This window comes from Somniosus microcephalus, chromosome 2 (genome assembly GCF_052327205.1).
Source record: "Somniosus microcephalus isolate GS21.2 chromosome 2, FLI_Smic_1.0, whole genome shotgun sequence".
Lineage (NCBI taxonomy): Eukaryota > Metazoa > Chordata > Chondrichthyes > Squaliformes > Somniosidae > Somniosus > Somniosus microcephalus.
In genome coordinates, this window is record NC_140988.1 from 216,063,236 (window position 1) to 216,087,350 (window position 24,115).

General features: G+C 44.7%; 1 protein-coding gene across 1 annotated transcript in view; it reads left to right on the plus strand.

The window, feature by feature from the left end:
* The first annotated feature begins 1,002 nt into the window (after positions 1–1,002).
* Positions 1,003–24,115, plus strand: part of tmem33 (transmembrane protein 33) — a 66,927-nt gene continuing 43,814 nt past the window's right edge. The window contains exons 1-2 of the mRNA XM_085969312.1: positions 1,003–1,150; positions 5,123–5,176. Of these exons, the coding sequence (XP_085825438.1) occupies positions 5,135–5,176 (42 nt within the window). The 5' untranslated portion in view covers positions 1,003–1,150; positions 5,123–5,134. The remainder of the gene's footprint in view (positions 1,151–5,122; positions 5,177–24,115) is intronic.

Below are 24,115 nucleotides of genomic sequence, written 5' to 3' on the forward strand. Positions count from 1 at the left end.
CTGAGATCACAGGCACTCAGCCTGGGGGGCAACAGCCGACGACACACTGCGGCTGAGATCAGGCACTCAGCCCGGGGGGCAACAGCGGGCGACACACTGCGGCTGAGATCAGGCACTCAGCCCGGGGGGCAACAGCAGGCGACACACTGCGGCTGAGATCAGGCACTCAGCCCGGGGGGCAACAGTGGGCGACACACTGCGGCTGAGATCAGGCACTCAGCCCGGGGGGCAACAGCGGGCGACACACTGCGGCTGAGATCAGGCACTCAGCCCAGGGGGCAACAGCGGGCGACACACTGCGGCTGAGATCAGGCACTCAGCCTGGGGGGCAACAGCGGGCGACACACTGCGGCTGAGATCAGGCACTCAGCCTGGGGGGCAACAGCTGACTATGCAGCACGGTGGCATAGTGGTTAGCACTGTTGCCTCACAGCGCCAGGAACCCGGGTTCGAATCCGGCCTCGGGTGACTGTCTGTGTGGAGTTTGCACATTCTCCCCGTGTTTGCGTGGGTTTCCTCCGGGTGCTCCGGTTTCCTCCCACAGTCCAAAGATGTGCGGGTTAGGTTGATTGGCTATGATAAATTGACCCTTAGTGTTAGGGGGATTAAATACGTGGGGTTACGGGGATAGGGTGGGATATGTGTTGGTGTAGGGGTTACGGGGATCGGGTGGGATATGTGTCGGTGCAGGCTCGATGGGCCGAAATGGCCTCTATCTGCACTGTGGGGTTTCTGTGATTCTGTGATACACATTGTGGCTGAGGTCAGGCACTCAGCCCGGGGGGGCAACAGCAGGCGACACACTGCGGCTGACATCGGGCACTCAGCCCGGGGGGCAACAGCGGGCGACACACTTCGGCTGAGATCAGGCACTCAGCCCGGGGGGCAACAGCGGGCGACACACTTCGGCTGAGATCCGGCAATCAGCCCAGGGGGCAACAGCCGATGACACACTGCGGCTGCGCAGGAGAAACAGCATTCGGGCAGCGGAAGTCTCTGCGCGGGATTTGGGAGGCGGGCGAGAGTTGAGTGGTTTCCGGTGGGAGTGGGAGGAAGAAGCGGAGCCGGAGCTTGGGTAGCACGAGTATCGCGACTGGGTCTCCCTCCTCACCTCTCCCGGAGCAGTTTACTGTCGCTGCGCAGCTTCCAGGTAAGCCTCGCGTGGGTCCGTGCAGCGGGTGGGTTGCTAGGGTAACGCCGCATCACAGTGTGGAACATTCGAGAGCGGCGCCATTTGCAGGTCCGGGAGGGGGCGCGGGGCGAGCCTAGGCCCCACTCCTTTCAGTGGGAGAGGGCGCTCAGGACCAGACCGTGTCGCGGGAGTTTGCAGCTCCTCCTGGACACCGGTCTGCACAGCTGGCTCGTTACGGTGCGTGTTTGGGGAGAGAAAAGTGCCTCGTGCCCTGATACTTCTGGGAAGACCCAGGTCCCCAGTGATGTTAACACTGACAGTGATTGACAGGCTGTCAAGTGGGTGTTTTTAAGTAGAAGCTTGACCACCGAAGCTTTGGGTGGGGGTGCAAACTATCCTGTGGGCAACTTGCAGTCCCTGAAATTCTGGGTTTCTGACCCAGGCGGTTCAATCCTAATTGTGTTTTATGGGTTTTTTTCTTTGCTGTTTTTCTGCTGATTGAATTTTGTGGCCTGCTAAATTGGAAAGGGCTGTTGTCTCATTAATGGATAAATCCTTAACCAGAACACCAAGGTTAGCATTAGAAACGTGTGATGTATGCAAGTTAAGGGGGACATGGATTTATACTTAATATGTGGCCCTCACAGTTTCATGGAATATGTATCTATGACAAAGTGCTTGCTCACCTCTACCCTAGTTGGTATAAATAGCATGCAGTGGAAAGTATAAAGCTTCATGTTCTGCTTTACATTTCATGCCCAGTAAATGAGTTAAATGTCTACATGTGTGTGTATATATGGATAAATATGCACTGACAAGTGTGGAAGACCCACAAACCATTTTCAACCATGGTCTTTTTGCATGAACAAAAAAACATCTTCAATGCATTGATCTGGAATGTCTGGAATGTGACACATTCTGGTTGTCAGTTTCATTTCCCAGAAGTGTAATTTGTACAAATTATGTCATTCTTCCTTTTTTTGTATTTCACTGAGAAGGAAAATAATTTAAAAGTGAATGACAAAAACAAAATTATTCAGTAATGTAATATTCAACATATAATCAGCACAGTTACAGAGTTGATTTAATTGTAACATATTTGTACCTCATGCTTAGGTAATATAGAAGCATAGAAACATAGAAGATAGGAGCAGGAGTAGGCCATTCGGCCCCTCGAGCCTGCTTCGCCATTCAATGAGATCATGGCTGATCATCCAAACTCAGTACCCTGTCCCTGCCTTTTCCCCATATCCCTTGATCCCTTTAGCCTTACGAAATCTATCTAACTCCTTCTTGAATATATTTAATGAATTGGTCTCAACTGCCTTCTGTGGTAGAGAATTCCACAGGTTCACCACTCTCTGGGTGAAGAAATTCCTCCTCATCTCTGTGTCCTAAATGGCTTACCCCTTATCCTTAGACTGTGACCCCTGGTTCTGGACTCCTCCGCCATCGGGAACATCCTTCCTGCATCTAGTCTGTCTAGTCCTGTTAGAATTTTATAAGTTTCAATGAGACCCCCTCTCATTCTTCTAAACTCCAGTGAGTATAATCCCAATCGACCCAAAATCTTCTCATACGTCATTCCTGCCATCCCAGGTATCAGCCTGGTGAATCTTCGCTGCACTCCCTCCATGGCAAAAACATCCTTCCTCAGATAAGGCGACCAAAACTGCACACAATACTCAAGGTGTGGTCTCACCAAGGCCCTGTACAACTGCAGCAAGACATCCTTGTTCCTGTACTCGAACCCTCTCGCTACAAAGGCCAACATACCATTTGCCTTCTTAACCGCCTGCTGCACCTGCATGCTTACCTTCAGCGACTGGTGCACAAGGACACCCAGGTCTTGTTGCACTTCCCCTTCTCCCAATCTATTGCCGTTCAGATAATCTGCTTTCCTGTTTTTGCCACCAAAGTGGATAACCTCGCATTTATCCACATTGGGCAGATGCATGGCAGATGCAGTATAATCACCCAACCCATCCAATCATACTGGAGTTTCTTGGCATCCTTCTCCCAGCACACACGCCCACCCAGCTTTGTGTCGTCTGCAAACTTGGAGATATTCCATCTAGTTTCCCTCGTCTAGATCATTAATATATATTGTGAATAGCTGGGGTCCAAGGACCGATCCCTGCGGTACCCCACTAGTCACTGCCTGCCACTCGGAAAAAGACCCATTTATTCCAACTCTTTGCTTCCTGTCTGCCAACCAGTTTTCTATCCAATTCAGTACCTTGCCCCCAATCCCATGTGCCTTAACTTTACACACTAATCTCTTATGCGGAACCTTATCGAAAGCCTTCTGAAAGTCCAAATACACCACATCCACTGGTCCTCCCTTAGCTGCTATTCTACCAGTCACATCCTCAAAAAATTCCAGTAGATTAGTCAAGCACGATTTACCTTTTGTAAATCCATGTTGACTTTGTCCGATCTGTTTTCCAAGTGCTCTGCTATTACATCTGTGGTGTAATTAGAATATGTGCTAAAAAGCAGGCAGCAAAGTTGCTAACTGAGTGGGAGTTGATGCTGATTTGAGCCATTCTCTGCTCAGTTCCAAATCTGAACCATTTCGTGTTGGGGTGCCAAGTGAAAGGGAAGATTAGAGGGGAATTCTTTTGGTTATGACCTACATAGTACACTGGCAGTGACTCCCCTGAGTGGGTTGTTCACCTGTCTTTTCAGCTATAAAGTGTCAGGAAGACAACAGCAGGGAGGAAATATGTTTGGGGAGGGAAATCTTGCCTAAAAAATACCTAGATGAAAATGAAAGTTTAAAAAAAAATTGATAACCAATACAATTCATAGTCATGTGTGCTGCTGTCCCTAACTCTTGATTGTTGGGAGAAAATATCCGTAGAATATATAATATCCCACAGACCTTGATTACGTATCCTCTACTTCAGTAACATAAAAATTATTTATTTAAAATTGTAGTGTTGAAAGTTTAAAAAAAAAATGAATTGCTTTGTCATTGAGGCAGGATGTGAAGGCATATGTACACCAATCTATTCACTTCCCGTTTTACAGAATTGTTTTGTAAAATGGAATGAGAATAAGCTGGGCCTTTTAGTGACAGTCTGTTGAATATTCTTTTTAAGAAAGGCTAGTATCTACTTGCAAATAAATATTATAAGGCAACCTACACAAAACCAAATCAAACAATTCTAATTTTTATATTGAGATTTCTGGGGAAATGTTCAATGATGTGGGCTAAGTTATGTCTATAAAGTTTTAATCGTAGAGCTAAGAATTTTTCAAAAACTATTTTAAAACTCATTATATACCTTAATGCTCTAACATTTTTTACCTCCACCGGTGTAATCGTGAAATCTATTTTGTTCCATTAATCTGTACACTTACGAATTGGTATGTGATTGGAGGAATCCCTACAGGAATATTCAGTTGACACATTGTAATTTGAATGTCAACCATTAAGGAATAAAACAAAGCTCAGCTTTCATTCTTGAATTGTAAACACTGGAGCTTCATTACCCTGGGGAACCAATCATATTTTGTATTTCAAACAAGGTGTGTACAAAGGTTCAAGAGTATTCACCAAACATAAAATGTTATTAGGAGGAGAGGAGATAGAAAGGAAGATGTGCTTATACAATTGAGTGAATGCTGGAGCTTGTGTTTTTCCGATGGGACTAGGATGTACAGTGAATGCCTAATTCAAAATATCTAAAGTCTGTTTTTTATCTCTAAATTACCATTTTGCTTAATTTGGATAATTCATGCAAAAAAACTTAAATGCAAAAAAACTTTAAACTATCAGGAGTAAACTATACATGTCGGAAGATCAAATATTCGCATTTTTATGCAGCCTTTTTCTTTAAACATGTGCTGTGCCTGTTCTGTAGAAAAATGTGGTTGCCATCCTGTGCTGGTAACATCCCACAGATGGCAATGAGATGAATGGTCAGTTAATGTATTTTGTTGTATATGTTTGATTTAACTAAGATTTTGCTCTTCTTCCAGCATTATTTAGATATGGCAGATGCAACTAGAAATGGCCCTCAGGGTGGTATCTTGGTGAGTACAGCAGAACACTCTTATCACTCTGATGACCAACTACTGTCACAACTGGGTGCCCACCATTAATTTGTCTACCCTTTTATCTTTCATAAATCCTTTTGCCTCCTATAGTTCTTTTGCAGCAAACTAAGTCCATTCCTATGTGGAGTTTTATCTTAAAACCCTTCCCTTATCCGTTTGAGCACCTGAGTTATATCTAGTAACAAGAGAGAGTCTAGCCCCCACCCCTTGACATTCAACGGGATTACCATTGCTAAATCCCCCACCATCAACATTCTAGGGATCACCATTGACCAGAAACTTAACTGAACCAGCCACATAAATACAAGAGCAAGTCAGAGGCTCGGTATTCTGCATTGAGTGACTCGCCTCCTGACTTCCCAAAGCTTTTCCACCATGTACAAGGCACTAGTCAGGAGTGTAATGGAATACTTTCCACTTGCCTGGATGAGTAGCTCCAACAACACTCAAGAAGCTCGACACCATCCAGGACAAAGCAGCCCGCTTGATTGTGACCCCATCCACCACCTTAAACATTCACTCCCTCCACCACTGGCACACCGTGGCTGCAGTGTGTACCATCTACAAGATGCTTTGCAGCAGCTCACCAAGGCTTCTTCGACAGCACCTTCCAAACCCGCGACCTCTACCACCTAGAAGGACAAGGGCAGAAGGCACATGGGAACACCACCACCTGCAAGTTCCCCTCCAAGTCGCACACCATCCTGACTTGGAAGTATATCGCCGATCCTTCATAGTCGCTGGGTCAAAATCCTGGAACTCCCTCCCTAACCGCACTGTGGGCGTACCTTCACCTCACGGACTGTAGCGGTTCAAGAAGGCAGCTCACCACCACCTTCTCAAAGGCAATTAGGGATGGGCAGTAAATGCTGGCCTTGCCAGTGATGCCCACTTCCCATGAACGAATTTCAGTTCTTTCAATGCAGACCATTTGATTTTTCACACTCTATCACAATCAGGATACGGTAGAGTAGTGGTTATCTGGACAAGTATCCAGAGGCCTGGACTAATAATCCAGAGAATACGAGTTCACATCCCACCATGGAAGTCTGAGAATTTAACTTTAGTCTAAAACAAAAAAAAAATACAGAAATAAAAAGCTGGGATCAGTAAAAAGTGATCATGAAGCTGTCTGATTGTCGGAAAAATTTAACTCGTTCACTGATGCCCTTTAGGGAAGGATACCCTTACCCAGTCTGGCCTTTGTGACTCCAGTCCCATACCAACAAGATTGATTCTTAACTGCCCTCTGAAAGTGCCTAGCACACCACTCAGTTCTATCAAACCAGGGCGACTAGGAATGGGCAATAAATTCCAGCTTTGCCAGCGACGCCCGTATCCCAAGAATGAATTTTTAATAAGTCTGTAGCCCTAGTAATAAATCAAGCATTCTTTCTTATCAATTTTAAAGTTTAATGTTCTGGCTCCAATGGATTTAGCTGCAGAATATGGCTAACTTTATATTTTACACTTCTCTGAGACATCCTCCATAGCTTCCCAGAAAGAAAAGATGATTGAACATCCTTAAAAGTGTTCACTATGCGCCCCGCCTCATCTTGCGCAATATGAATTGTGCTGATTTGAACAAAAACATTCCAATTTTAATATTACAAGTATATTGCCTATATAGGTGTTCTCCCATCACCACCTCCATGGATTCTCCGCCTCTGCATGTTATTGCATGGCAGAAACATCAAACCACATTCAGCATGTGTATTACTGGACTATATGCTCAGAAGTCCCTAGGCATCAGTTGCAGTTTCAGACTGGGTTGAAGGAACTGATAATATGGACAATTTGTTTTTACATTTGCAGCTGGTCAAGTTTATTTTTTAATGGTGTTATTGTAATTTTAATGGGTTTATTGCAGTTATCCTTACTGCTTTACTTGACAGTAGACATTACCAAGTTATTTAGTAAGTTTTATGAAGTATTTAAGTAAGGGAATTCATATGGCATCTTACTCTTGTACTTTATCTTCAGTCAACTTTCCTGCAGGTTCCTGGCCATGAACCTGGAACTGTTTAATTTTTTTTACTTCCGCTGCTGGTTTAATTTTTAAGTCCCTTAAATATCTAACATCAGACAGTCCTGATGTCCATGGTATCACTCATCAAATCGTCACCTGTTGATGTTAGCAAGCAAAGTATCAGTCATAGCTCAGTGGATAGCATTATTGCCTCTGAGTCAGAAGGTTGTAAGTTCAAGTCCCACTCCAGAGACTTGAGCACAAAAATCTAGGCTGACACTCAAGTGCAGTGCTGAGGGAGGGCTGCACTGTTGGAGGTGCCGTCTTTCGGATGAGATCACATGGCACTATTTCGAAGAAGAGCAGGGGAGTTATCCCCGGTGTCCTGGCCAATATTTATGCCTCAATCAACATAATAAAAAACAGCTTTATCTGGTCAGTATCACATTGTTGTTTGTGGGAGCTTGCTGTGTGTAATTGGCTGCTGCGTTTCCTACATTACAACAGTGACTACACTTCAAAAGTACTTCATTGGCTGTAAAGCGTTTTGGGACGCCCTGAGGTCGTGAAAGGCGATATACAAATGCTTTCTCACCCCATATGCCCTCGCCATCAAGCTAACATGCATGGCCATTATAATACTATCACACCCCATAATAACCCCCCCACCCCACCACCACCATACTCTCAAATCCACTTCCACTACTTGGAGTCCATAATCTGTTGTATTTCTCCCATAGTCCAGCACCACCCTCCTCCACTTCCCAATTTGAAGAGTCGGTTATAAATATGTGTCAGAAGAGAAGCAGCTCACGACAATGAAAATTACAACCTTTCACCTCTCTTCAAATCCAGCCCAGACTGGGATGAAAAGCCTTCTCTGTCTGTTGGCTGTCTTATGCAAAATGAGCTTGGGCAGTCTCGATCCAATTCCTACTGCACATGAGCCAACAGCACAAAACTGTCCCTAATTTGGCATTTATTGTCAATATCATTTAGAGGGGTCACAGGTTGGCTGGTTATGGAAATGAAACAAACGTGCAATTGGGGGTGCTCTTCGAAGGTTGGGGCTGATTCATGTCATTAGGACAGAGTTTAGGGAGCTTTATCCTACATCTGGCTCTGCTATACCTGAAAAAAAAAATTGATTTACATTTATATAGCGCCTTTCACGACCACCAGATGTCTCAAAGCGCTTTACAGTCAATGAAGTACTTTTTGGAGTGTAGTACTAGTCACTGTTGTAATGTGGGAAACACGGCAGCCAATTTGCGCACAGTATACTCCCACAAACAGCAATGTGATAATGACCAGATAATCTGTTTTTGTTAGTTGATTGAGGGATAAATATTGGCCAGGACACCGGGGATAACTCCCCTGCTCTTCGAAATAATGCCTTGGGATCTTTTACGTCCACCTGAGAGAGCTCACGAAGCCTCGGTTTAGCGTCTCATCCAAAAGACGGCACCTCCAACAGTGTAGCACTCCCTCAGCACTGCACTGGAGTGCTCACGTCCCTGGCGTGGGACTTGAACCCACAGCCTTCTGACTCAGAGGCGAGTGTGCTACCCACTGAGCCACAGCTGACTTTCAATATCTAAAATGGGAAGAATTCCATCCCCCAGCATAAACATCTCTCACCTTTATGAGCACATTTTTTTAAAAGATTAAAAAATACATGTTTTCTTCTTTCTTGCATGTGCATAAATGTATGTATTTCCTCTTTAATCTCTGGAATAATCTTTATTGCATGATTAAATTGTTCCAACCAAAAACAATTACTCCTAACTGGTTCCTTGTCCCAAACTGAGGATGAACGAGAGCAAACCATCAGTGTCTGCTGTGTTGCACTTTCGAAACACTATTTGTGATTAAAAACATTGGCAGCTTATTAAAATTTTATCTGCTGCGCAGCGCTATGAAAAACTTGCCTGGTCCAGATGCACCATCTCCTACAGACTAATTTAGGGATCAGCAATAAATGCTGGCTCACATCCTGAGAATGCTTTTTGGTTGTCACTTTTGCTTCTGTACATAAGTAAAAAAGCTGAAGCATAATTTGACAGTGACTGTGGGAGAGACAGAGGTAACAGAGTAGACAAGGGTAATGTAGTGGATGTAATAAGGTCAGCATGCGGAGTCAGGAGACAAGTAGCAGAAATTGCAATGCTGGAGCTGCGAATGGAAACATACTGGAGCATTCACGATGCTGAGGACATCGTGGATAGCACGTTTAGGGAGTTGGTCACACCGCAGGTAAAGGCTGCACGGGCAGGAAGGGAATGGGTGACCACCAGGCAGAGTAGTAGGCGCAGGCAGGTAGTGTAGGGGTCCCCTGTGGCCATCCCCCTTTCAAACAGATACACCACTTTGGATATTGTTGAGGAAGATGGCTTAACGGAGGAAGGTAGCAGCAGCCAAATTGGGTGGTCCTGTTGCACAGGACGGGAGGAAAAAGACCGGGAGAGCTATAGTGATAGGGGATTCTATTGTAAGGGGAATAGGTAGGCGTTTCTGTGGCTGCAAACGAGATTCCAGGATGGCATGTTGCCTCCCTGGTGCAAGGGTCAAGGATGTCTCGGAGCAGCTGCAGGGCATTCTGGAGGGGGAGGGTGAACAGCCAGTTGTCATGGTGCATATAGGTACCATGATATAGGTAAAAAATGGGATGAGGTCCTAAAAGCTGAATATAGGGAGTTAGGAGGCAAATTAAAAAATAGGACCTCAAAGGTAGTAATCTCAGGATTGCTACCAGTGCCACGTGCTAGTCAGAGTAGAAATAGAAGGATATTTCAGATGAATATGTGACTAGAGGAATAGTGCAAGGGGGAGGGATTCAAATTCTTGGGACATTGGAACCGGTTCTGGGGGATGTGGGACCAGTACAAACTGGACGGTTTGCACCTGGGCGGGACTGGAATCGATGTCCTAGGGGGAGTGTTTGCTAGTGCTGTTGGGGAGGGTTTAAACTAAAATGGCAGGGGGTTGGAAACCTGTGCAAGGAGACAGAGGAAAGGGAAGCAAGGATAGAAACAAAAGACAGGAAGGAGAAAAGCAAAAGTGGAAGGCAGAGAAATCAAGGTTGTAAATCAAACAGTGCCACAGTAAATAAGAATTCTGAAAGGACTAAGAGTGTTAAAAAATCAAGCCTGAAGGCTTTGTGTCTTAATGCGAGGAGCATTCATAATAAGGTGGATGAATTAGCTGCGCAAATAGATGTAAACGGATATATAATTGGGATTACGGTGACATGGCTCCAGGGTGACCAAGACTGGGAATTCAACATCCAGGGGTATTCAATATTCAGGTAGGACAGGCAAAAAGGAAAAGGCGGTAGGGTAGCATTGCTAGTTAAAGAGGAGATTAACACAATAGGATATTAGCTCTGATGATGTGGAATCTGTATGGGCAGAGCTGAGAAATACCAAGGGGCAGAAAATGTTAGTGGGAATTATATACAGACCCCCAAACAGTAATGCTGAGGTTGGGGATGGCATTAAATGGGAAATTAGAGACGCGTGCAATAAGGGCACAGCAGTTATCATGGGTGACTTTAATCTACATATAGATTGGGCTAACCAAATTAGTAACAATACTGTGGAGGAGGAATTCCTAGCGTGTATACAGGATGGCTTCCTGGACCAATATGTCGAGGAACCAACTAGAGATCAGGCCATCTTAGACTGGGTATTATGTAATGAAAAAGGATTAATTAGCAATCTTGTTTTGCGAGGCCCGTTGGGTCGGAGCGATCATAATATGATAGAATTCTTCATTAAAATGGAGAGTGAAGTAGTTGACTCGGAGACTAGGGTCCTGAATTTAAATAAAGGAAACTACGATGGTATGAAGCACGAGTTGGCTAGGATGGATTGGGGAACGTTACTTAAAGGGTTGACGGTGGATAGGCAATGGCAAACATTTAAAGATCGCATGGATGAACTACAGAATTTGTTCATCCCTGTTTGGCATAAAAATAAAACAAAAAAAGTGACTCAACCGTGGCTAACAAAGGAAATTAGGGATAGCATAAGATCCAAGGAGAGGACATATAATTTGGCCAGAAAAAGCAGCAAACCTGAGGATTGGGAGCAGTTTAGGATTCAGCAAAGGAGGACAAATGGATTAATTAAGAGGGGGAAAATAGATTGAGAGTAAGCTTGTAGGGAACATAAAAACTGACTGTAAAAGCTTCTATAGATATGTGAAGAGAAAAAGATTGGTGAAGTCAAGCGTAGGTCCCTTGCAGTCAGAATCAGGAGAATTTATAATGGGGAACAAAGAAATGGCAGACCAATTAAATACATACTTTGGTTCTGTCTTCACAAAGAAGGACACAAATAATCTCCCAGAGATGTCGGGGAACATGGGGTCTAATGAGAGGGAGGAATTGAATGAAATCAGTATTTGTAGGGAAATGGTGTTGGGGAAATTGACGGGATTGAAGGCCAATACATCCCCAGGGCCTGATAATCTACATCCTAGGGTACTTAAGGAAGTGGCCCTAGAAATAGTAGATGCATTGCTGGTCATCTTCCAAAATTCTATAGACTCTGGAACAGTTCCCATGGATTGGAGGATAGCTAATGTAACCCCACTATTTAAGAAGGGTCGTAGAGAGAAAACGGGGAATTCTAGACCGGTAAGCCTGACATCGGTAGTGGGGAAAATGCTAGAGTCCATTATAAAAGATGTAATAGCAGCGCACTTGGAAAACAGTGACAGGATCGGACAAAGTCAACATGGATTTACAAAAGGAATCATGCTTGACTAATCTACTGGAATCTTTTGAGGATGTAACTGGTAGAATGGATAAGGGAGAACCAGTGGATGTGGTGTATTTGGACTTTCAGAAGGCTTTCGATAAGGTCCCGCATAAGAGATTAGCGTGGAAAGTTAAAGCACATGGGATTGGGGGTAAGGTACTGTCTTGGATAGAGAACTGGTTGGCAGACAGGAAGCAGAGTTAGAATAAACGGGTCTTTTTCCGAGTGGCAGGCAGTGACTAGTGGGGTACCGCAGGGATCGGTGCTAGGACCCCAGCTATTCACAATATATATAAATGATCTAGATGAGGGAACTAGATGTAATATCTCCAAGTTTGCAGACGACACAAAGCTGGGAGGGCGTGTGTGCTGTGAGGAGGGTGCAGAGAAACTCCAGTATGATTTGGACATGTTGGGTGATTGGGCAGATGCATGGCAAATGCAGTATACAGGAAACTTTCTTTTATCTGGCACGGACGGGACCGACGTGGTGCCGGTTCATCAAAAATTCCGGATAACCGAACGCTATAGTAAAAGATACGGAGCTGAGAGCTCCGTATAAAGCAACAAACCCTGTTGCTTAGCAACAGGTTCAAAACAATGGCCACAAGTTGCAAGCGTCTCTGTAGCTTAGCAACAGCTGCAGCCACACCCTTGCACAGCAATCCATGGAGCAAGGCAAGTAATAAAAGTTACCTGAACCTACTCCTGAATTTTGCCGGTTAACCCACATTTCCGGTTATTTAGGAGGCCAGTTAATCGAAAGTTTCCTGTAATAATGTGGATAAATGTGAGGTTCTCCACTTTGGTGGCAAATACAGGAAGACAGATTATTATCTGAACGGCAATAGATTGGGAAACGGGGAAGTGCAACGAGACCTGGGTGTCCTTGTGCACCAGTCGCTGAAGGTAAGCATGCAGGTGCAGCAGGCGGTTAAGAAGGCAAATGGTATGTTGGCCTTCATAGCGAGAGGATTTGAGTACTGGAGCAAGGAAGTCTTGCTGCAGTTGTACAGGGCCTTGGTGAGACAACATCTTGAGTATTGTGTGCAGTTTTGGTTGCCTTATCTTAGGAAGGATGTTCTTGCCATGGAGAGAGTGCAGCGAAGATTCACCAGACTGATACCTGGACGACATATGAGGAGAGATTGGGTCGATTAGGCTTATATTCGCTAGAGTTTAGAAGAATGAGAGGGGATCTCATTGAAACTTATAAAATTCTTACAGGACTAGACAGACTAGATGCAGGAAGGTTGTTCCCGATGGTCGGGGAGTCCAGAACCAGGAGTAACAGTCTAAGGATAAGGTGTAAGCCATTTAGGACTGAGATGAGGAATTCCTTTGCTCAGAGTGGTGAACCTGTGGAATTCTCTGCCACACAAGGCAGATGAGGCCAATTCATTAAATATATTCAAGAAGGAGTTGGATATATTTCTCAAGGCTAAAGGGATCAAGGGATATGGGGAGAAAGCAGGGACAGGGTACTGAATTTGGATGATCAGCCATGATCTCATTAAATGGCGGAGCGGGCTCGAGGGGCCGAATGGCCTACTCCTCCTATCTTCTATGTTTCTATGAATGGATAGCTGGCTGGCTGAAAGACAGACAGAAAGCGGAGAGTTGGGGTAACCACTGTTCACAATTTATATTAACGATTTACACTTTGGAAATCAGAAACACAATTTCTAAATTTGTGGAAGACACCAAATTCAGAGGGATAGTCAACACTGAGGAGGACTGCAACAAATTATATGAAGACATTAATAAACTTGAAGAATATAATTAGCAAATGAATTTCAACATAGATAGGTGTGAGGTTTTACATTTAGGTAAGAAAAATAAGGAGGTCAGATATTACTTAAATAAGAATCTAAATGGGATAGAGGAGTAAAGGGACCTGGGAGTACAATTACACAAATCACTAAAAGTTGCGACACAGGACCATAAGGCCATAACAAAAGCAAACCAAGCAGTAGAGGTTTATTTCTAGAGGGATAGAATTGAAAAGTAGAGAAGTTATGCTAAACTTGTATTGAACCTTGGTTAGACCACACTTTAATTACTGTGTACAGTTGTGGTCACCATATTATAAAAAGGACATAGAGGCACTGGAGAGGGTGCAAAAAAGATTTACAAGGATGATACCAGAACTGTGGGGTTATACCTATCAGGATCGGATGAACAGGCTAGAATTCATTTCTCTTGAAAAGAGAAGGCTGAGGGGTGGCATAATAGAGGTCTTTAAAATTATGAAGGGTTTCGATTAGAGTGGATACAGAACGTTTCCACTTGTGGGGAAGAGCAAAACTAGAGGCCATCAATATAAAGATAGTGACCAAGAAATCAAATGGATTGGTTGGACCGAATGGCCTGTTTCTGTGCTGTATATAGCCTATGTAGTCTGGTTCCTGAGTGCTTAATAACCAGAGCAGAGAAACCCCCATTAGTAATTGGTTTCACATTCGTCCTATATGCAGCCTATATAATAATTCCAGGCTGTCTAGGTTTGGGTGCAGATCAGTGCACTAGAGAGCTGTGCCACTGCATGATGCTCGGAGTTGCATAATCAAAGCCTGTCTCAGGAGAGATGCTTTCTCCAAAAGTCCATGATTTTATTGCTAGCTGTTATTTTTGACCAGCTTTTTTTGGCTTAGTAAACCATTGTTAAATATTACCTACAGTATTAATTAAACAGATTCAAGGTTGGTATTACCTGACCTTCTGGACAACAGTACAGCATGGAAGGTCTTATTCAAAAATATGTGTTTCATTCTGTTTGTGCTCTTACACTTATACCCTTTTCCTTATAGTTCTGTGGTGAATGCATATTCTTGCATCAGCCAAAACCCACTGGCTATACCCTGTCTAGTTTCAACCAGCCATTAATAAAATCATCAAATGGTTACAGCACAGAAGGAGGCCATTTGGCCCGTCGTACCTGTGCCAGCTCTCTGCAAGAGCACTTCAACTAGCTTCACTCCCCCGTCCTTTGCCCGTAGCCCTGCAAATTCTTTTCCTTCAGGTACTTACCCAGTTTGCTTTTGAAAGCCACGATTGAATCTGTCTCCACCACCCTTTTAGGCAGTATATTCCAGAACATAACCACTTGCTGCGTAAATTTTTTTTTCCTCATGCCGCCTTTGGTTCTTCTGCCAATCACCTTAAATCTGTGTCCTCTGATTCTTGACCCTTCCACCAATGGGAACAGTTTCTCTCTATCTACTCAGTCTATAGACTCCTCATGATTTTGAACACCTCTATCAAATCTCCTCTCAACCTTCTCTGCTCTCAGGAGAACAACCCCAGCTTCTCCAGTCTATCCATGTAACTGAAGCCCCTCATAGAAACATAGGAGCAGGAGTAGGCCATTCGGCCCCTTGAGCCTGCTCCGCCATTCAATGCGATCATGGTTGATCATCCACATTCAGTACCCTGTCCCTGCTTTCTCCCCATACCCCTTGATCCCTTTAGCCTTAAGAAATATATCCAACTCCTTCTTGAATATATTTAATGAATTGGTCTCTACTGCCTTCTGTGGTAGAGAATTCCACAGGTTCACCACTCTCTGGGTGAAGAAATTCCTCCTCATTTCTGTCCTAAATGGCTTACCCCTTATCCTTAGACTGTGACCCCTGGTTCTGGACTCCCCGACCATCGGGAACATCCTGCATCCAGTCTGTCCAGTCCTGTCGGAATTTTATAAGTTTCAATGAGATCCCCTCATTTTTCTAAACTCCAGCGAGTATAAGCCCAATCGACCCAATCTCTCCTCATACGTCATTCCTGCCATCCCAGGCATCGGCCTGGTGAATCTTCGCTGAACTCCCTCCATGGCAAGAACATCCTTCCTCAGATAAGGCGACAAAAACTGCACACAATACCCAAGATGTGGTCTCACCAAGGCCCTGTACAATTCATCCCTGGAACCATTCTTGTAAATCTTTTCTGCGCCCTCTCTAAGGCCTTCACATCCTTCCTAAATTGCGGTGCCCAGAATTGGACACAATACTCCAGCTGAGGCTGAACCAGTGTTTTATAAGGGTTCATCATAACTTCCTTGTTTTGTACTCTATGCCTCTATTTATAAAGCCCAGAATCCCATATGCTTTTTTAACCACTTTCTCAACCTGCCCTGCCTCCTTCAACGATTTGTGCACATATACGCCCAGCTCTCGCTGTTCATGCACCCCCCCTTTAGAATTGTACCCTTTAGTTTATATTGCCTCTCCTCGTTCTTCCTACCAAAGTGTATCATTTCTTACTTTTCTGTGTTGAATTTCACCAGCCTGTCTACGTCCTCCTGAAGTATATCACTATCCTCCTCACTGTTCACTGTACTTCCAAGTTTTGTATCATCTGAAAATTTTGAAATTGTACCCTGTACCCCCAAGTCCAAGTCATTAATATACATCAAGAAAAGCAGTGGTCCTAGTACCGACCCCTGGGGAACACCACTGTCTATCTTCCTCCAGTCCGGAAAAAAAAAAATGTTCACCACTACTCTCTGTTTTCTGTCACTGAGGCAATTTCGTATTCAAGCTGCCACTGTCCCTTTTATTTCATGGGCTTCGACTTTGCTGGCAAGGCTATTATGTGGTATTTTATCAAACGCCTTTTTGAAGTCCATGTACACCACATCAACTGCATTGCCCTCATCAACCCTCTCTGTTACCTCATCAAAAAACTCAATCGAGTTAGTTAAACATGATTTGTCTTTAACACATCTGTGCTGGCTTTCCTTAATTAATCCACACTTGTCCAAGTGACTGTTAATTTTATCCCAGATTATCGTTTCTAAAAGCTCCCCCACCACTGAGGTTAAACTGACTGGCCTGTAGTTGCTGGGTTTATCCTTGCATCCTTTTTTGAACAAATGTAGGAAGTCACACAACACCAGGTTATAGTCCAACAGCTTTATTTGAAATCACAAGCTTTCAGAGCGCTGCTCCTTCGTCAGGTGCTTCTGACGAAGGAGCAGCGCTCCGAAAGCTTGTGATTTCAAATAAAGCTGTTGGACTATAACCTGGTGTTGTGACTTCCTACATTTGTCCACCCCAGTCCAACACTGGCATCTCCACATCATGGCTTTTTTGAACAAGGGTGTAACATTGCAATTCTCCAGTCCTCTGGCACCACCCCTGTATCTAAGGAGGATTGGAAGATTATGGCCAGTATCTCCACAATTTCCACCTTTACTTCCCTCAGCATCCTAGGTTGCATCCCATCCAGTCCTGCTGACTTACCTACTTTAAGTGCAGCCAGCCTTTCTAGTACGTGCTCTTTATCAATTTTTAGCCCATCCAGTATGTCAACTACCTCCTCTTTCACTATGACTTTGGCAGCATCTTCTTCCTTGGTAAAGACAGATGCAAAGCACTCATTTAGTACCTTAGCCATTCCCTCGGCCTCTGTGTGTGCGTCTCCTTTTTGTTCCCTAATTGGCCCTACCCCTCTTACTACCCGTTTACTATTTATATGCCTATAGAAGACTTTTGAATTCCCTTTTATGTTAGCTGCCAGTGTACTCTCTTACTCTCTCTTTGCCCCTCTTATTTCCTTTTTCACTCCCCCTCTGCACTTTCTATATCAGCTTGGTTCTCACTTGTATTTGCAACCTAACATCTGTCATACGCCCCCTTTTTCTGCTTCATCTTACTCTCTTATCTCTTTCGTCATCCAGGGATCTCTGGCTTTGGTTGCTCTACCTTTCCCCCTCATGGGAATGTACCTCAACTGTACCCAAACCATCTCTTTAAAGGCAGCCCATTGTATGATTACAGTTTTGCCTGCCAATCTTTGGTTCCAATTTACCCGGGCTAGATCTGTTCTCGACCCACTGAAATTGGCCCTTCTCCAATTAAGTATTTTTACTCTAGATTGCTCCTTGTCCTTTTCCATAGTTAATCGAACCTTATGATACTATGATCACTGTTTCCTAAATGTCCCCCTACTGACCCTTGCTCCACTTGAACGACCTCAGTCCCCAGAATCAGATCCAGCAATGCCTCCTTCCTCATTGGGTCGGAAACATACTGATCAAGAAAGTTCTCCTGAACACGCTACAGAAATTCTTCCCCCTCTCTGCCCTTTATACTATTACTATCCCAGTCTATATTAGGATAATTGAAGTCCCCCTTTTCACTACTTTATAGTTCTTGCATCTCTCTAATTTCCCTGCAAATTTGCTCCTCTATATCCTTCCCACTAGTTGGTGACCTATAGAATACACCTAGTAGTGTAATGGCACCTCTATTGTTTCTTAACTCTAACCAATTAGATTCTGTCCTTGACCCCTCAAGGGTATCCTCTCTCCAGCGCTGTAATATTCTCCTTAATCAATACTGCCACCCCACCTCCTTTCTTTCCTGAACACCTCATATCCTTATATAATTTATGTAAGAAGTCACACAACACCAGGTTATAGTCCAACAGTTTTATTTGAAATCACAAGCTTTCGGAGTGCTGCTCCTTCATCAGGTGAAGTGGAGAGATGCATAAAGACACAGCTTATATAGTCAGAGAATAATGCCAGATGATTACAGGTAATCTTTCTAACTGCCATTTATCACACCTCGGCAGAGAGATAATCACAGCGATCAATGGTGTTAATTGTGTCCAAACAGGTTAGTCAGGAAAACATTACATCAAAGAACAATGAGGTGGGGTCACAAGGGGTCAAATGTTGCAGATGCTGGGGTCTGTATGAAAAACAAAAAACAGACAAAAAAACATTTATTTTGCTGGAAATCACAGCAGGTCTGGCCGCATCGGTGTAGAGAGAACAAGCCAACGACGACTCGAGTCTGGGTGACCCTACGTCAGGTGGGGTTACATGTAGCGTGACATGAACCCAAGATCGCGGTTGAGGCCGTCCTCATGAGTGCGGAACTTGGCTATCAGTTTCTGCTCGACGATTTTGCGTTGTGTGTCTCGAAGGCCGCCTTGGAGAATGCTTACCCGAAGATCGGAGGCTGAATGTCCTTGACTGCTGAAGTGTTCCCCGACTGGGAGGGAACGCTCCTGCCTGGCGATTGTTGTGCGGTGTCTGCATGGTCTCGCCGATGTACCATGCTCCGGGGCATCCTTTCCTGCAACGTATGAGGTAGACAACGTTGGCTGAGTCACATGAGTATGTACCATGTACCTGGTGGGTGGTGTCCTCACGTGTGATGATGGTATCTGTGTTGATGATCTGGCATGTCTTGCAGAGGTTGCCGTGGCAGGGTTGTGTGGTGTCGTGGTCACTGTTCTCCTGAAAGCTGGGTAATTTGCTGCGAACGATGGTCTGTTTGAGGTTAGGCGGCTGTTTGAAGGCGAGTAGTGGAGGCGTGGGGATGGCCTTAGCGAGGTGTTCGTCGTCATCGATGACATGTTGAAGGCTGCGAAGAACATGGCGTAGTTTCTCCGCTCCGGGGAAGTACTGGACGACGAAGGGTACTCTGTTGGTTGTGTCACACGTGAGGACACCACCCACCAGGTACATACTCATGTGACTCGGCCAACGTTGTCTACCTCATACGTTGCAGGAAAGGATGCCCCGGAGCATGGTACATCGGCGAGACCATGCAGACACTGCGACAACGGATGAACGGACACCGCGCAACAATCGCCAGGCAGGAGTGTTCCCTCCCAGTCGGGGAACACTTCAGCAGTCAAGGACATTCAGCCTCCGATCTTCGGGTAAGCATTCTCCAAGGCGGCCTTCGAGACACACGACAACGCAAAATCGTCGAGCAGAAACTGATAGCCAAGTTCTGCACTCATGAGGACGGCCTCAACCGCGATCTTGGGTTCATGTCACGCTACATGTAACCCCACCTGACGTAGGGTCACCCAGACTCGAGTCGTCGTTGGCTTGTTCTCTCTACACCGATGCGGCCAGACCTGCTGTGATTTCCAGCAAAATAAATGTTTTTTTGTCTGTTTTTTGTTTTTCATACAGACCCCAGCATCTGCAACATTTGACCCCTTGTGACCCCACCTCATTGTTCTTTGATGTAATGTTTTCCTGACTAACCTGTTTGGACACAATTAACACCATTGATCGCTGTGATTATCTCTCTGCCGAGGTGTGATAAATGGCAGTTAGAAAGATTACCTGTAATCATCTGGCATTATTCTCTGACTATATAAGCTGTGTCTTTATGCATCTCTCCACTTCACCTGACGAAGGAGCAGTGCTCCGAAAGCTCGTGATTTCAAATAAAACTGTTGGACTATAACCTGGTGTTGTGTGACTTCTTACATTTGTCCACCCCAGTCCAACTCTGGCATCTCCACACCATGGCCTTATAATTTAGATCCTGCCCTTTTTTTTGAGCCTAGTCTCCGTCATCGCCATGACATCATATTCCCAGCCAGGTTTCTGTTATCGTCACAGCATATTACACAGACAATGCGTCCTTGTTTGCCTGGAATTGAATGTGAATTCCCTCTAATCAATTGTCAAACCATGCAATTGATATGTTGATAACCGTTGATGACGTTAAGGCTATCTAACAGTTAACAAGATATTGTACACTTCCTGGTTGATTCCACGCTGTCCAGCTTCAACTATCTAACGGTTAACGGGTCAAGAGAGGTAGTGGGGAGGTAGAGCTGGGTGCCATCAGCATACACCTAGAAGCTGACCCCATACCTGCAGATGATGGTGCCATGGGGAATTGGCGAGGGTCAGGGATAGATCCTTGGGTGATTCGGGAGGTAACTGTGTAGAGGCAGGTAGAGAAGCCATTGCTGGAGATGCTCTGGCTACGATTGGCTAGGTGAGAGTGGAACCAAGCAAGGGCAGCCTCACTGAGCTGGACAATGGTGCTCACTCATTGGAGGACGATGGTGTGGTTGACCATGTAAAATGCTGCAGAGAGATGGAGGAGGATGAGAAGGGATAGTGCACCTTGGTCCCAGTCACACAGGAAGTCTGTGACTTTAGGGGTGTTTTAGTGATGTGGCAGGGGCAGTAACCTGATTGGAGAAATTCTAAATATTGAGTTGCGGGAACAAGGACTTTGTAGAGAAAACAGAAGTTGGAGAAGGTTGTTTACAAGGACAGAGGGATTGAGAGTGGGTTTTTAATGATGGTGGTTTTGAAAGGGAGGGGGAGAGAACAGGGCACCATTTACAATGCCAGCTAGGATGGGAGCAGGGAATGGAAGTTGGTTGTCAGCACTTAGTGGGATTGGGGGTCAAAGGAACAGGAGGTGAATCTCATGGATAAGATGATCTTGGAGAGGGCAATAGGGGAGATAGAGAAAGATCAAGGTCAGGGCTAGGGTAGGAGGGAGCCTGGGGAAAAGTTTGGCTTGTTGGGCAAGGGTAAGGGGCGAAGCAACAGAGGCTGTCCACTAATGTTACCTCTTATTTGTTTTGGTGCGTGGTCCCTTTAACTGGCTGCGCGGCCCATTCAAATTTTCGCACCTGCACGGGACCTCTAGACTGCTGCGTGGCTGTGCAGCTTAGCGGGAACGTTGCTGTCCACCTGAGAGTGGAGTTGGGGCCTTGGTTTAACGTCTCACCTGAATATATAGAAAAAAGAACTTGTGTTTATATCGCGCCTTTCATGGCCTCAGGATGTTGAAAGTCGCTTTACAACTAAATTGTGGGAGGTCAATTTGCACGCAGCAAGGTCCCACAAACAGCAATGAAATCATTAACCAGAACATCTGTTTAGGTGTTCATTGAGGGATAAGTGTTGGCTAGAACACCGGGAGAACTCCCTTGCTGCTCTTCGAATAGTGCAGTAGAATCTTTTACAGCCACCTGAGCGGGCAGTTGGGGCATCGATTTAACACCTCATCTGAAAGATGTCACTTCTGACATTGCCCCACTCTCTCAGTACAGCACTGAAGTATCAGTCTGGATTATGTTCTTAAGTCTCTGGAGTGCAGCTTGAACCCACGACCTTCTGACAATGCGAGAGCACTACCACTGTGCCGCACGTGACGCCATCTCAATCTTAGTGACAAAGAAGTCCGTGGGCTGTTTGCACTTGTTTGCGGTGAGGATGGAGAAAAGAAACTGGGGTTATCTTTCCTCTCCGGGATGATCCTGGGGTTATGGTCGGTTTTGGCAGAGGTGAGGGCCCAATACTGATTGATTTGATCCAGCCAGTTCTGATGATGGATGGCTAAATCAGCTGTGTGCCAGATATGCTCCAGTCTGCCCCTTGGACTTGAGGTGGGGGTCAAACGAGGTGGAACGACCATGTTAGGAGACAGTAAAGGTTTACTGAGGACAAGGGCATCAAAGGTGGAGGTGAGGGAGTGGTTGAGCAGATTGATAGCTGCTGAATATGGTGACGACTAGAAGGCCAGAGGACAGGCAGTTGGGTATTTGTAAGTGACTTGGGGGAGAGTCTTTTCCAGCAGCAGGTGCAGAAGGAAGTGGAGTTGGAAAGGGTAGGGGATGAGGGTGTGAAAGATACAAGGAAGTGGCTGGAGATGGCCATGTCTGCAATTGAGATAATAAGTGTTCTGTCCTCCTCACGACTATGATTCGACAGACAGCTAAACCCTCATCACCAAACAGGAGGCGTTGTTACTTTTAATCCAGTTTAATGACATGGTGAAACTACAAGAGAGCAAGAAATTACAACATCAAATAAGGCCGATTGATATTACAGTCCCGATCTGAATACACAAAATAAATCTAGGATAGTAGAACAAAACGTTACCACTATAACTCGACGGTTCTATTACAATTTGAGGTAAATCTGATACAACAATCAAAGGTCTAACACATGAATGCCAGGAGAAAGACTAATAGCCAGCCACATGGAAACTCCACAAAGTGCAATATTTTAACTCATCTGGCCACAAAAATATCAAGAAATGATGACATAGATCAAACATAAAGACATCTGATAAAAGGCTACTTACAGACAATGCCAGTCAAAGGGGGAAACTGGGAAGGATGGCGTTAGATACTGTATACATCGCCAGCCATGAATTCTGGGCTCCCTCGTGGTTGTGTTTTACTTTCACTTTCTCATCATGTCACATGACATAAATCAACAATAAGGAGGTAAGTAGTAAAACCACTAGGGGGAGACAAAACACAATACTAAAGGTCTCATGGGGACATAACAATAAGAGTAGAGAGGCCATGAGATGGCAAATTTGAAGGGGTGACTGAATATGGGTAAGGGAGTTTATATGGAGGGAGAGGTTAAGGGAGGACAGGAGGGCAATGAAATCAGGAGAGAGAGCAAGGTGAGTTGAGATCAAGGTTGACATTACCAAGGATGAGGAGTTGCTCAGTGCAGAGGCTGAGTGAGGAAAGGAGGGAGGGTATCTCGGGGCGAAACTTGGGGTGGACCTTGGGGTCATGATTATAAAGGAGAGGTGAGTGGGGTGGAACAAGGTGAGTAGGGGGAGAGATCAAGATGCAATTTGACGATAAGGGCTACATTGCCACTACAGCGGTATGTGTGGGGCAAGTGTTAAAAATATAGCCAGGTGGAGTGGCTTCAGTAAGGGGCAAGGTGTCGCCACCTGTGAGCCAAGTTTACATCAGAGCCAAGATATCAATGCAGTTGTCCACAAGAAAGTTGTGGATAGCAAAAAGTATCTCTACACGCCCCCGCCCCCCCCTATCCTAATCCTCCTTCTCCACCCCCTTGATTTTATTTAATTATTAGTTCATTACCAAGTTTCTTCTCTTCTGCAAGACTTTGTTTTTATCTATTTATCAATTTATGATTTAGTTCACCCCATTCTCTCTCATATATCTCAATTCATGAACCTGAACTTATTTATTGCTAGAATACACCTAAGGCAAGGTAACAAATGTCAGTAATTTAATAAATGCTATATTTCATTTAAAATCCCACTCCAGCCAAAATGTCAATTCACTCAAGTTCGTTGAATCCCCCTCCCTGCAAGAAGGCAATAAATCTGATTTTATTTCATTCATTTATTCAAGCACTTCATTTGATCAATTCATTACTATGTACATTTAATTCCTCACCCAAAAGACTAATGAATGATCTCATAATGTTTCTAACTCATATGCAGATAAATCATTTTAAACCAGTACATGTCTGAACTACCTGCGTACAATGCCACAAGGCATCTTTTATGTATAATATAGAACACCTCCATAGGATGCACAGTTCTCGTAAGACTTGCATTTACTCTAATACTTTCCCTATTGCACTGTTCATAACACCACTGTTGTTAG